The sequence below is a fragment of the Terrapene carolina genome, unplaced genomic scaffold, assembly GCF_002925995.2.
Source record: "Terrapene carolina triunguis isolate 2854851 unplaced genomic scaffold, T_m_triunguis-2.0 Scaffold62, whole genome shotgun sequence".
NCBI lineage: Eukaryota > Metazoa > Chordata > Testudines > Emydidae > Terrapene > Terrapene triunguis.
This window is the reverse complement of record NW_020664413.1, coordinates 29946607-29961422: the sequence shown is the minus strand read 5'-3', so window position 1 is coordinate 29961422 and position 14816 is coordinate 29946607. Positions and strand designations below refer to the sequence as shown.

The 14816-nt window shown below is 42.9% G+C and overlaps 1 protein-coding gene across 11 annotated transcripts in view; it reads left to right on the top strand.

Annotated features, from left to right (window-relative positions):
- Positions 1–14816, top strand: part of BAZ2B (bromodomain adjacent to zinc finger domain 2B) — a 279323-nt gene that overhangs the window by 260094 nt on the left and 4413 nt on the right. For all 11 annotated transcript variants that reach the window (XM_029910477.1, XM_024219234.2, XM_024219214.2 and 8 more), the window contains 2 exons: positions 5511–5773; positions 6595–6738. In XM_029910477.1, coding sequence (XP_029766337.1) covers positions 5511–5773; positions 6595–6738 — 407 coding nt within the window. The remainder of the gene's footprint in view (positions 1–5510; positions 5774–6594; positions 6739–14816) is intronic.

The following is a 14816-nucleotide window of genomic DNA, read 5'->3' as shown; positions in this document are numbered from 1 at the left end:
CTACGTCTTTCCCCTGTTCCCTCTGATCGGCAGGGTTCTGGAGAAAATAAAAGACAGACAAAGCCAAGGTCCTCCTCATTGCCCCGGGGTGGCCCAGGCAGCACTGGTACAGGACCCTCTCGGGCCTGGTGGTGGCTCCGCTGTGGCCGTTGCCGCTCCGCCCGGACCTGCTCTCTCAGGACCAGGGCCAACTTCTCCACCCCAGCCTGGCAGCTCTTCACCTCACAGCGTGGCTGCTCAGTGGCTAGGTGGCGAGGAAAGGACATGCTCAGAACAAGTTCAGCATGTCCTCCTCGAATGTAGACGACCCTCCGCTCGCTGCTCCTACATGGCGAAGTGGTCTCAGTTTTCTAGGTGGGCGGCAGACCAAGGGGTGTCCCCAACGGCCGCCCCAATCCAGCTTATCCTTGATTACCTCCTCTGCCTGAGGGCCCAGGGCCTGGCACCCTCATCAGTCAGGGTGCACCTGGTGGCCATATCGGCCTTCCATCCCCCGGTGCAAGGACACACTGTGTTCTCCCATGCTAGGACCGGCCGGTTCCTTAAGGGTTTGGACCGGCTTTATCCATATTCTAAGCCCCTGGTCCCACAATGGAACCTGAATCTGGTACTGGCTCGTGTTACGGGGCCCCCGTTTGAACCGTTGGCCACGTGTTCCTGGTCTCACCTCTCGTGGAAGGTGGCCTTCCTGGTTGCTATCACGTCGGCCAGGCAGGTCTTGGAGCTCAGGGACCTGACCTCTGAGCCTCTGTATACGGTCTTTCATAAGGCCGAGGTCCAGCTCTGCCCGCACCCTGTGTTCCTCCCAGAGGTGGTTTCCGCCTACCACATGGGTCAGGACATTTTTCTACCAGTCCTCTGCCCCAAGCCTCACGCGACTTGGGGGAGCGCCGCCTCCACACGCTCGATGTGAGGCGGGCTCTGGCTTTCTACCTCGAGTGGACCAAGCTGTTGAGAAAGTCCTTGCAACTGTTCATTGCCTCAGCTGAGCGCGCAAGAGGCCAGCCGATTTCCACCCAGCGGCTTTCCAACCGGATCACTTGGTGCATCTGCTCCTGTTATGAGCTGGCGGATGTCCCCCCGTTGCCCATTGTGAGAGCACACTCGACTCGGGCGCAGGCCTCCTCGGCTGCCTTCGTGGACATTTGTAGGGCCGCCACGTGGTCTTCAATCTACAGGATCGCACTATGCGATAGTCTCCCAAACCAGGAATGATGCCGGGTTCGGCAGGGCGGTACTCCGTCCCGAGAACTTGTGAACTCCTACCCACCTCCAGAAGGTATAGCTTGGAATCACCTATTGTGGAATACACATGAGCAATCACTTGAAGAAGAAAAGACAGTTACCTTTTCGTAACTGGTGTTCTTTGAGATGTGTTGATCATGTCTATTCCACATCCCGTCCTCCTTCCCCTCTGCCGGAGTTGTCTGGCAAGAAGGAACTGAGGGTCGGGGGAGCGCGCAGCTCCCCTTATACCGCGCCAGGCAGGCGCCACTCCAGGGGTCCCAGGGGGCGCTCCCCCCCCCCATGGGTACTGCTAGGGGAAAAACTTCTGGCACCGGTGCACGTGGCGAGCACGCACACCTATTGTGGAATAGACATGAGCAACACATCTCGAAGAACACCAGTTACAAAAAGGTAACTGTCTTTTCCTTTTAATAGTGTCCCTTAAGTGGTACTTTGCTTTAGACAGTGTTATGCTGTATAAAGCATCCTGTATCTTTTATCATAGGTTTCCTTCCTCCTTCCCAAATTACTGAAACATTTGGGTATAAAGGAAGCCAGAAACTAAAGGTGAAACTCAGAAAAGACTCCCAGATTTGCTGGATTTGGGTCTAAAATTCGGTAAACCCACCAAATTTATCATGTCTACCTTAAACTGTAAATCAATCCAGGCAATCTAAGTTAAAGGTCAACACAGATTTGCTGAAAACTTCATAAATAAACTTTATGTAACAAAAACCGAAACTGGGCAACTTTCAGCTAATTGCGTGTTTTGTTTTATAAAACATCTGCTTTATTATTAATATTCAGCCAACAAGTTTTATAAAGATGCATGCCTGCAATACATTTACAAACTTAACGTCACCATTTGTAATGGTAATACCACATTTATTTTGTATTGTAAGCATAGGGAAACAATTTTATCTAGAATACTTCTGTGTGGCAACTAATGGCAAATGTTGACATTGACTTGATACCTCTGTAGATTAATTCCAGATAAAGTAAGTGTTTAAGGGGTATCAGTTTGACCAAGTTCAAATAGGGCTTACTCAGGCAAAACTGCCATTAACTTTACTCAAGGCCTGACCCTGTGAGGTGGCAAGTGACAAAGAAGGCGCTGAGCCCCCTCAGCTCCCATTAATTTAATTGCAAGTTGAGGGTAAACAGCATTTCACATGTTCAGGCCTTGAGTGAGGACATTTGGTCCATTCCCATGACTCTTCAATTGACTTGTCATCTAAAGGACCCTCCAATGGGGTCACCATTAAGTCAGCATTTTGCAACAACTGCCACACAGAGGTATGTGTGAATGATACTAGAGTACTTTCCTATATTTCAAACAAGAAAAAATAGAAACCACTGTGTGGTAATAGTATAGAAAATTCATAGTCATTTATAAACCTTTGCAGTATTCTGTTTTTAAAGCTAATGAATTCTGCCCCCAGTTTTTTCTCCTCGTATAATTCATTCATATTCTCTGCATCTTACACAAATGATGCAAAAATTTCAGCCCTTCCAGCTTCATCAGGACCAAAATGCTTACGCAATGTGTTAAACATTCATGCCATAAATAGGGAAATGATATACCTATTTACAGTAAGTAATGAATTCTGCATAATCATACTCTGAAAAAATGTGTAACATATAGTTTTTTAGATAACTAAATAGAGAACCCAGATATCTAAAAGGGCCTCCAGCATCATTATTGCTTGTATCCTGGTAATAAATATAATACAATCAGATGTGAACACTAGACCACAAGTGGGGGATTGAAAAAATAAAATAGCATTTTACAAAACCTAACCCAAATGTTAGAAAATTGTGTTTTAGAGTGTCAGTGAAATTGGTTTGGGGTATATTTAAACATTTTCTTAGTATTTGCCCCCAGAATAGAGCAGCATTTTGCTAGTGCTTGAGAAACAAGAAGTAAAATTTACTAAATGAAGATGAATGAAGTATAGAAAGTCAATAAACAGCGAATATTATGAAATCTAAATATGATTTTTTAAATTCTTGTTTAAATTATCTAAGGTGTGTAACACAACCATTTTTAATACATAGTTTTTATTTTGACGGGGTCTCTTTTTATTCATTTATATTATCTTAACTTTATAACATATGGGCTGGAGAATAGTTGGTTGGATGAGTTTAGGAAAACTTCAGTGTACTCTCTTCAGCAGCTTTAGGTGCTTGACTTCTAGATTTAGGAAATCCCTGTTAAGATTAGTGTGTGAATCCAGATGTAATGGTTTTTTTTGGTGCTGTCAATACCCAAATCCTGTTTACAGACTCATCAGGAAATATCTGTATAATGTTTAGTTGAGATTTTTCACTTAGAGACCCTCTCCTCCTTTTATCAAATAAGGGACATTTTGGAGTTCATTATTGTTGCCTAGGCAGCTAAATGGAACGTCATGAATGCAATCTATAAATCTGTTGATGTTCCCCTTTCATTATAGGCTTGCCGGACACTTCTTGTTTTCTCAGCCTGCTGTGGCTTCTTTTTAGGCTTTTGCATATCTGGCCTCCCTTATTCAGACATGGGCTGGTTTTTACATCCTGTTTATCATCCCTTTCACTTTGCATGATGACCATATGGTCCTCTGAATGAATCCCTTTGTCTAGTTGTGTAATTTCACTGTAATTAATCTACTAAATTGTTAGTCTGTTTTCTAGACCTCCTGCATCCTGATATTAAGACTAAACTAGGGCTTTCAGAATCTTTAATCAAGAAAGGAGCTATTAGAATTTGACGGTAGAGATGGAAAAGACCGATTCAATCATTCAGTCCTTTCCCTTCTAGTTCCTATCTATATTTACATATTTTTATAGTGTCTGTTAATACAAAATCTAGTGTTTCGTCCAGTCTAGTTTTAAAAGTCCAGCGATAGGGTTGCTACCTCTTTTAGCACATTTTTCCAAAGCCTCATATATCTTGCTGTCAGGAAGCTTTCACTGCTTTTTAGCCTATCACGTTCACTTTCTTAGTTTCATCCCATTATTCTTTATATATATATGAATGTATGTATTTTCCTTCCCTCCATATTGTTTACCATTCATGTATTTGTAGACTTCTTTCTCCCTTAGTTGTCTTAGCTACACTATACATATTTAACTCTTCTAATCTTTCTGCATAAAGCAATGAATTCCTTGTTTGCTGACCTTTAAATAAAAATCTTAATCTTCTACAATCTTCAATGTCTTTCCAGTAGTATTGGTCAGAAACAAATGCAGTATTCCAGGTGTGGTTGTACCAAAGCCATTTAGAGGAAGACCATTACGTCACCAGCCTTTTAATCTTTTTGAATATGTAGTCTGAAATTGTATTTTTTTACCAGCAATATTACACTGTAAATGTATTTATAATTTGTTGCCCATTATTACCCTTATGTCTTTTTCAGCATTATTGCTCTCCAGGTTTCTCATTTCCACAGGATATATGTATTTAGATTATTGTAATCCAAATGTATCCAGATTTTTCATTTTCTCGAATTGAATCTCATGGATTTGTTTTCAGCCCATGTTTCTAATCTCTCTGTCTCCTTTTATATTTTTATTCTGTCCATACTGGGATTTTCAGCTCCTCACAATTTAGTTTTAGCTGTAAAATTTAATTTGTGTGCTGGTTAATCCCTCTTCAGTATCAAAAGTGAAGCTGTTAAAATAGGATCCATCCTAATATACTCCCCTTCCTTGCCATCTTGATATGTTGCTGTTTACCATGAGTTTACAACCGCCGTGACAATTCATAGTGGTTCGACCTTTCCCCCACGACTAAATCTGCTTCTTCAATTCTATCTATCTATCTATCTAGAGAGAATGTTATGAGGTTGAGAGGACTGGGAGAGGGGGACTGTCCAGAAATTTCTAGAGTTTTAAAGAATTCCAGTGGACTTTTGAATTAAGACTATAGCCAAGATTTTTCCTAAGAGACTAGTGATTTTTGTTTGCCTCAACTTTAAGATGCCATAAAGTGGCCTGGTTATTAAAGCATGGTTCAATATCTTCTGGAAATCAGGTGCCTTTATAGTGTTCTAAATTGAGGACCCAGAATTCCTAGTCACTTCTGAAAATATTGGCCTATGAATCTATACAGTCTATGACCTTTAGAGATCAAGAAGAATTAAGTGATCTACCTGTTCTTTGTATGTCATATTAAATGCAGCGATTGTGTTTTGATACTGTTTAGTGTGTCAGACCTTCATGGGTTTTCTGTTTACAAATAATACATACTTCTGTATAATCTGGTTATGTTTTGTTACATACTTGGATTTTCTCTATTGTAGGCAAGTGGTCAAACCCTAAAAATAAAAAAACTTCAAATCAAAGGGAAAAAAAGTAATGAACAAAAGAGAGGCAGGAAATTGTCTTTAACAGGAGATACGGAGGATGAAGACTCTGCAACTACAAGCAGCTCTTTAAAAAGAGGAAAAACAGACTCCAAAAAAAGAAAAATAGATGAAAATATTTCTAACCAATTAAAACAAGAAAGCTTCACGCCTATGAAAAAACCTAAAAGAGATGAATCCAAGGACCTGGCTATATGCAGGTACTGTCTGCCTGTCTTTTGTGAGAGTGAAATATAAACATTTGTTTGAAGCCAAATAGTGCCTGCTGCTCTGTTAGTGTGCTTGTAGTAGAGAGAGCACCGAGCCCTGTTCCCTATGGTGCCCCACACAGGAGGCAGTAATAATTTGATTGCAGCCACTGGGGACTGCAAGAGTGTGTAATAGGAGTACCCAGCTAAAGCTACCTGTTGCAACACTTGTGTTCTCATGAGAGCGTAGCAAGGTGGGGTGTGGCTATGAAATCCTACCCCCTTTTCTCCTGTGTGCTAAAAAGAGCTGGCAGGGGGAGACTGAGGAGAGAAGTGTTGTCTACAACTTTCTAAAGGTGTAGGAAATCCAGATGCCCAGCACATGTCAAAGAAGCATTCTGCCCCACAAAGGGCCCCACCATTCCCGTGGTGCACCTTTTTCCCTTGCTGGTTGTCTCTCACTGGCAAGTGGCATAATTAAGGCTTTAGACTGTTTTAGAAAATTAGTAGCACTTGTTTGATTTGTGTAGAAGTAAATGAGCTATGTTAAAGATCACCCTGTGGAAAATTTACATGGATACATTATATTCTGTTTGAAAAAATAATTTGAATTTCTTCCTGGAGAACTAGCTTTAAAGAGCTATAAATGACAAACTGAGCATTAACGAGAAACGTTACTTATTGAGTGCGTTATGCACTGTACATGACAATAGTATGCTATCCCTAGTAAAGTTAATAGAGTGACAACACATTGTGAATGTACATAACGGTGAACATCCTGTGCAAATGAGCCAACAGCTGAAGGTATTGATTTAAAACCTTTTTTTATTCAGCATGATCCTGTCTGAATTGGAAACTCATGAAGATGCATGGCCTTTTCTACTTCCTGTAAACTTGAAACTTGTTCCTGGTTATAAGAAGGTTATTAAAAAACCTATGGACTTTTCTACCATCAGAGAGAAGCTAAGCAGTGGACAGTAAGTAAACATATTGTACATTACATTTGTGAACGTTCAGCAAAAAAATTAAAATGACACAATCAACTTGAAATCTAGTCATTTTAAAAACAAGGAATTCAAAGTAATTTCAGATGCTATTTGTGCCCTGGAGTTCCCCTGCTAATTTTTATGGTTCTTCACAATTTCATGTTTTATAAATATTTCTCTCTTCCCTGTTCCTATGTGAAATACCCTTTCAAACATCAAGGGAAGCTGAGAAACAAACTTCAGAGAGAAAACAGTAAAACTGACTGTTCACAAAGTGCTCTCAAATGCCCCAAAAAACCACTGAAAAATCAATGATTTATTTATTTCAGTTGTAGTAGTTTTTTGAGTTACTTGTATGTTTTGTTTGTTTTTTTAATTTCAAGACAGGAATGTGATTTTTAAGTTGACATCTCTTTAAGTATTACTGTACATTGGTTATAATTCATTCCAAAGCTACGTACTAGAGGGAAGCATGAAACATTACAACAAATGGTGGTTAATTGTTTCATAGTCCTGAAATTAAAACTGCATCTTTTGTTAGAGAAAATTAATATAAATAACGGGAACAATTATTTACCCCTTCCCCTGACCCTTTTTCAATTCACATGGAAAGATCTCAGCTGTCATTTCTTTCCGGTTTGCATCGCTGCAATCTTGAGAACCAACATTGAAGCAACTTTCAGCCAAGGAAGAAGAGATGGACTCACTTCAGAGTCCATTAGCTCCATTCAGAACAGGCTATGGAGGGTTTGCTAGGGCAATGCAAGGCACTCTCCCACATTTAGCTGAATTTGATCCTATGACAGATTTAAACACACACACACACACACTAAAATTTACAACTATAAGCCTTTCTTTTCAACCATTCCTCTGAATAATCAATGACTACTATAGGTAATACTTTATAGTACACCTCTACCCCGATATAACACGAATTTGGATATAACGCGGTAAAGCAGTGCTCCGGGGGGCGGGGCTGCGCACTCCGGTGAATCAAAGCAAGTTCAATATAACGCGGTTTCACCTATAACGCGGTAAGATTTTTTGGCTCCCTGAGGACAGCGTTATATCGAGGTAGAGGTAGAGTCACTGGGCCAGGATAGGCAATGCAAAGAATACCAAAGAAACCGAAAATTTGGTTCTGCCTGTTAATGCTACTACACTTGCCACCCAATAGATGATGATGGAAATATAGCCTGAAATTCCCAAGGATGTCATGGAGTCATCACTGCAACCAACACAAATTCAGAAGTAAAATGTTTTGCTTCTACTATACTGTAGGTATTTGTGAAGCTCAATAAAATATTAAGAAAATACAGTTATGTATAGGTGATCACAGATGACAGGAAAGCACACTAATTTACAGTATCAGGCTCTTAAATTATATTCTTATATGTGTTGACAAACTAATTTTCATCCACAAAATGCTAAAGTAATATTATGTACCAGATTTTCCACTGCCTTGTAGTCATTTACACTAGTGCAAAGTAGTTGTAAAATGCACCCAACAACATGAGTGTAGAATTCTAAGTAGGTAACATCTTGTGCCCATTTTAGGCTGGTGTAAATATCAGAGTACAAGGCAGTGGCGAATGACAGCCCTTAAGGCCTGGTCTACACACTAAGTTGTACCAGTTTAGCTAAAGGTGTGATTTTTAAACTGCTTTAGGCCTGGTCTGCACTTAAAAATTAGATCAACTTAGCTATGTTGCTCAGGGTGTGAAAATTTTCACGTCCAAAATGCTGTAGTTAAGTCAACCTAACCCACAATGTAGATGCAGCTAAGTTGATAGAAGAATTCTTCTATTAGCCTAGCTACCACCTCTCCAAGAGATGGATTCACTACATTGATGGAAAATCCCCTTCCATCGATGTAGGAAACATCTACACTATGGTGCTACAGTGGCACAGCTATGGCGCTGCAGCTGTAGTTTAGACATGCCCATAATTAAACTATTGCAGCTTTTGGGTGTTGAGATTATAATGTTGGTTTAAACCCTGGTTTATATTGGTTTAGCTTGCAACTATAATTTCAATGTGCAAGGTGATAAATAGATACAATCCAGATTTTAACCAATATGAGTGTCCACACAGAGTGTGCACTAGTTTAACTAAATTGTTTTTTAAAGCTATTTAAGTGAAACTGGTGCAACTTCTGTGTATAGGCAATCCATAAATCTTCAATTTAAACCGATTCTCACACCTAAGACTTGAAGCACGGATGGTGCCCGACTGTGGACTCCTTACTTAGAGAAAACTCCAGTTAAAACCAGTGGAAGATTTACTTGAATGAGGATTACCTACTTGGCCCATGGATTGAGGATTATACACTGTATTTATGCAAGATTTTTCTGTACCTCGGCACAACGAGTCATGTTATGGATTTAGTTTCATTTTTGCCTGATTCCTTGTTTCTTTTTTAAAAAAATTGGTTTAATATTGAAAACAGTGCTTTGAAGTAGATGAGGTGATGGTTAGACAGCTCAGCAGAGTTGACCTCAGCATCTCATATATCCAAACCAGAACCAAAAATGAGAACAGCAGTATAGCATAAAATACGTCTTTTAAAAGTGGTATAAAAGTAGGTTTTTACAAATATATCCAAATAATTCAGTAAGCCTTATTGACTCTGAAATCAGTTTTCTCTCTACCTAGTTATTTTATATTTGCCCATTGCTGTGGTATCTGAGTGTCAGTTGTCATTGTGCTATTCCATACTATGAGCCACTAAGATGTATATACAAATGTGCTTAAAAAAGGTTAATGCAATGTATGCATCTCCTTTTCAAACAACTCCTCATGCAATCAAATGTTGTACATAATATCAAGAAGGCTTAAATCAGATTATGGACTGAGAAAATGGCAGAATATACTTTTTTCAGTAGTACATTGTTATCCCCCCAAAAAATCCCCTTTTGAATGGTAAAATTCTCCTTTGTTTGTGGGGTCACTCACTGTCGCAATGCATCAATACTCTCCATGTGATAAGGATCTAGGACTAAATTTCAAATAGTGGACCAAATCATAAAGTGGGAGTACAGTCTAGCTCATAGGGAAAATATGCTCCAGTGGCATAAGGCTGAGGAACAAAATCTTCAGCATATCCATGTTACAAGCTAGAATATCTGCAAGTGGCCTACTAGTAGCTACTTGATCTGGAAGGGGGCTAGTGATTTGTGGAGGTCTGGGCCTGTGCCACTGAAAGTTAATTGGAGCTTTGTCACTGACTTTTCTGGTGCAGGATTGTCCCCTGCTAGCGAGGTCAGATCCACAGGATATACAAATATAGAGGTGCAGAGACACTTGGGCACTTTCCTTATTGCTTGGGGTACCAGTGCAATGGAAATGCAACATTCTTCTTCAAGTTGTCACTATGGGTGCCCCACTGTAGTTGTGTTTACATCCCTGAGCTGCTGATAAGAGAAGTTCAGTATCAGCATCCACTATGCCCGCACATGCACTGTCTCTCCTCATGCTGCGCAATGAAGTTAGTCAGCATGCACAGGCTAACCCCCCTCAGTTCCTTCTCAACTGCCCCGGTTAGAGATGGAGCTATTTGCAGTTCAATTAGGAACATTACTTTCTATTTTCATTTCTATATTTAGTCTGTCTCTTAGTATAATTGTAGTTTTTTCTAGACCCCATTATTCTCTTAAAATTTTAAAAAATTTAAAATTAAAAATATTTTAACACCCCACCTACGCGCTTTTTTTCCTTCTTGGGGACCTTTCCCGTATGCCTGGTTCACTGGGTTTCAAGAAGTGCCTTACTTGCAAGGAGGCATTGCCTCCTTGCAGACAAGCATTCCTAGTGGATTCCCTGCCTTGGGGAAGGCCACATCCAGCAGACGTGTGGTCTCTGCCAGCAGCTCAGGCCATTTTCACATAAGGACAGAGAGCTCCGACAGAAGATTATCTTCATGGAGGTGGCTCTCGGATCCTCTCAGGATCCGCACCACAAGTCATCTTGCAGACATGAGTCTTCACACAACCCTCTACATCTAAAGGCAGTGGGTCGAAGAAGCAAGCTGCTGACCCTTCCCATATGTCATCAAAGAAGAAGGCAGGAAGCCCCCATAGTGAGCCCCGAGACAGCTGTAACCAATCCCCATCACGCTCGGTATCTTCGGTATGGTCAGCACCGAGACCTTCCCAGTCTGGTACCCACGGCTCACAGAAACGACAGCAGCTGGTACCATTGACATGCCCATGGACCTAATGGGTACAGGCACTGAGTCATTGGCACTGAGAGACAGGACTAGGTACTCCCGGTACACGAGTACGTATCAGTACCATCATCCACACCGCATCTGGCACCGGAGTGACTAGTATGGGCAAGATCCCCGTCTCCCCCAGTACCGCCGTTGGTACCGGTGGAATTCCACCACTCCAGAGACCTCCACGTATCGGACATACCGGAGTCCCTACTTCTTAGTATCGGGACCTCCACACCGAGCCTCCGCCCAGCCTGCAAATTATCCCCGTTACCATGCCACGCTCCCCGCTCTTTAGTGAAGGGTCAGACAGTGAGCCAGAGGAGGAGGCATCACAGTACTCCTCTCAGGCTCTGTATGGTGCCCAACATCAGCAGGGCTCTAGAGTAAACCCTCAGATGGCCCCACCATCACCATCTTGGAATGGCCATCCATGGGCACCACCATTGGGCTTTATGCCACCTCCACCCTAGTGGCCATATTAGGACCTGTGGGCAGCATATCACCAGCATGCTTCTCAAGCTTCAAGCCTCATCCGAGAATCCTCGAGGCACATCCCCTCGGCCGCAACATCTGCAGCTTCGGCACCTTCAAAAGACATCATGGAGGAACATGGAGGCGGTGCCCTGTATAGAGTACGCACATCCCAATATCCAGTTCAATGCCCGTACAAACCTCAGAGAAAGAAAAGTTAATTTTCTAGGCATAAACCCTTTGGGTCACAATCTTCCTTGTCCCAGCTGTCTACATCCAAACACCAATTTTGACAGGCTAGATGTGGTGTCGATAGACCATGCCCCCCAACTACTATAGCCGACCAATGCTTTTACACCCATTGGGCCACCAATTAGCATCATTTCGCAGTGCCTGGGAACACATAACATTGGACCAATGGGTCTTAGAGATCATTCCCACTGGTACTCCATCCATTTTACCTCCCTACCCCCTCCACAGCACCCTTCCCCATCCTTCTTCGGGGACCTTTCTCATGAGAGTTTACTACTACAAAAGATTAATCGCCTCCTCCAGTTAGGAGCCATAGAACTGGTACCTCAACATCTATGAGGCAAAGGGTTCTACTCTCGGTATTTCCTAATACCCAAGAGGAAGGGAGGCTGGAGACCCATACTAGACCTCAGAGCTCTCAACAAGTTTGTCAAAGCTCAAAAATTCAAGATGTCACTCTAGAAACAGTCATTCCAGCGTCGGAACAGGGAGACTGGTTTTCCACCATCGATCTTCTGGACACCTACTTTCATATCTCTCAGACGATTTCTCAAATTCACTCTAGGACAAAACCACTTACCAGCATACAGTACTTCTCTTTGGACTATCATCAGCCCTGAGAGTATTTTTCAAGGTTCTCTCAGTAGTAGTCATGCACTTGCACTCCCAAGGGATCATGATTTACCCTTATCTGGACGTTTGTCTCCTCAGAGCCCCATCTCTCCTAGAGACTGTCACCAAAACTACAGTATGCCTGTTTACAGAATTGGGTCTACGGATCAATGCCAAGAAGTCAACCCTCATTCCAGTACTGTGCCTGGAATTCATAGGCACAGACCCTGACTCGCTACAGGCCAGAGCTCTGCTACCTCAACACAGATTTCACTCCTTGGTCACACTCATAGAGACGTACAAAGAAGCCCACAAATATCAGACACTACCTCCAACTCTTGGAGCATATGGCAGCGAGCACAGCGGTAATACCACATGCCAGGCTTCACATGTGATGCCTTCAGATGGGGTTCAGCTCAGTTTACAGACCAAACAGGGACAGGTTAGAGAAACCCGTCACTACTTTCCAGGATCAAAAACTCCTTAGACTGGTGGAAAGACCCAGCTAACGTTTGCAGAGGGATTCCCCTCTCGCAACCTCACCCTTCAGTTCTTCCCTCGACTGATGTATGGCTCATAGGATGGGGTGCACATCTAAATTACCTCGCCACATAAGGCAAGTGGTCACCCACGGAGATCTCCCTTAATATCAATCTCCTTGAGGTCAGAGAGGTTAGGAATGCCTGCACCCACTTCCTGCCATTGATCAAAGGATATCACACAGGAGTTCTAACAGACAACATAGCCTGCATATACTACATAAATCGACAAGGGGGAGCCAAGTCATCCTCCCTTTGTATGGAAGTGATGAGACTATGAAATGGTTTATCTCCCATGATGTCACACTGTCAGCAGCCTACCTTTCAGGCACACAGCATTCCATAATTGACAGCCTGTCATAAATTCCCACATGACCACGAGTGGGAGCTAGACCTAGTAGTACTTCACAATCTATTCAGGCGATGGGGGACGCTGACCACAGACTTGTTCGCCACTTACCTGAATAAGAAATGTCCATGCTACTGCTCCAGAGCGGGAATAGGAAAACACACCTTGGGCGATGCTGTCCTCCTCCCCTGGGACGGGGACTTCCTTTACACCTTTCCTCCTTTTCCCCTGCTATTGAAGGTCCTGCTGAAAATAAAAAGAGATGGTGCACATGTCATTCTGATCGCTCCTACTTGACTGAGACAGACCTGGTACCCTTACCTGTCACAGCTCACAATGTGCCTGCCGATCTCTCTCCCAGTCACTCCGAACCTTCTCTCCCAGGACAGAGGATGTAACCTGCATCCCAACTTGGGGGTTCTCCATTTCAAGGCATGGCTCCTTCTTAGTTCAAACACCTAGAAAGCCCCTGTTCAAAAGAGGGTCCTGTGGCACCTTTAAGACTAACAGAAGTATTGGGAGCATAAGCTTTCGTGGGTAAGAACCTCACTTCTTCAGATGCAAGTAATGGAAATCTCCAGAGGCAGGTATAAATCAGTGTGGAGATAACGAGGTTAGTTCAATCAGGGAGGGTGAGGTGCTCTGCTAGCAGTAGAGGTGTGAACACCAAGGGAGGAGAAACTGCTTCTGTAGTTGGATAGCCATTCACAGTCTTTGTTTAATCCTGATCTGATGGTGTCAAATTTGCAAATGAACTGGAGCTCAGCAGTTTCTCTTTGGAGTCTGGTCCTGAAGTTTTTTTGCTGTAAGATGGCTACCTTAACATCTGCTATTGTGTGGCCAGGGAGGTTAAAGTGTTCTCCTACAGGTTTTTGTATATTGCCATTCCTGATATCTGACTTGTGTCCATTTATCCTCTTGCGTAGTGACTGTCCAGTTTGGCCAATGTACATAGCAGAGGGGCATTGCTGGCACATGATGGCATATATAACATTGGTGGACGTGCAGGTGAATGAGCCGGTGATGTTGTAGCTGATCTGGTTAGGTCCTGTGATAGTGCTGCTGGTGTAGATATGTGGGCAGAGTTGGCATCGAGGTTTGTTGCATGGGTTGGTTCCTGAGTTAGAGTTGTTATGGTGCGGTGCGTGGTTGCTGGTGAGAATATGCTTAAGGTTGGCGGGTTGTCTGTGGGCGAGGACTGGCCTTCCTCCCAAGGTCTGTGAAAGTGAGGGATCATTGTCCAGGATGGGTTGTAGATCACTGATGATGCGTTGGAGAGGTTTAAGCTGAGGGCTGTAGGTGATGGCCAGTGGAGTTCTGTTGGTTTCTTTTTTGGGCCTGTCTTGTAGCAGGAGGCTTCTGGGTACACGTCTGGCTCTGTTGATTTGTTCCTTTATTTCCTTGTGTGGGTATCGTAGTTTAGAGAATGCTTGGTGAAGATCTTGTAGGTGTTGGTCTCTGTCTGAGGGGTTGGAGCAGATGCGGTTGTACCTCAGTGCTTGGCTGTAGACGATGGATCGTGTGGTGTGTCCGGGGTGGAAGCTGGAGGCATGAAGGTAGGCATAGCGGTCGGTGGGTTTTCAGTATAGGGTGGTGTTAACATGGCCATTGCTTATTTGTACTGTGGTGT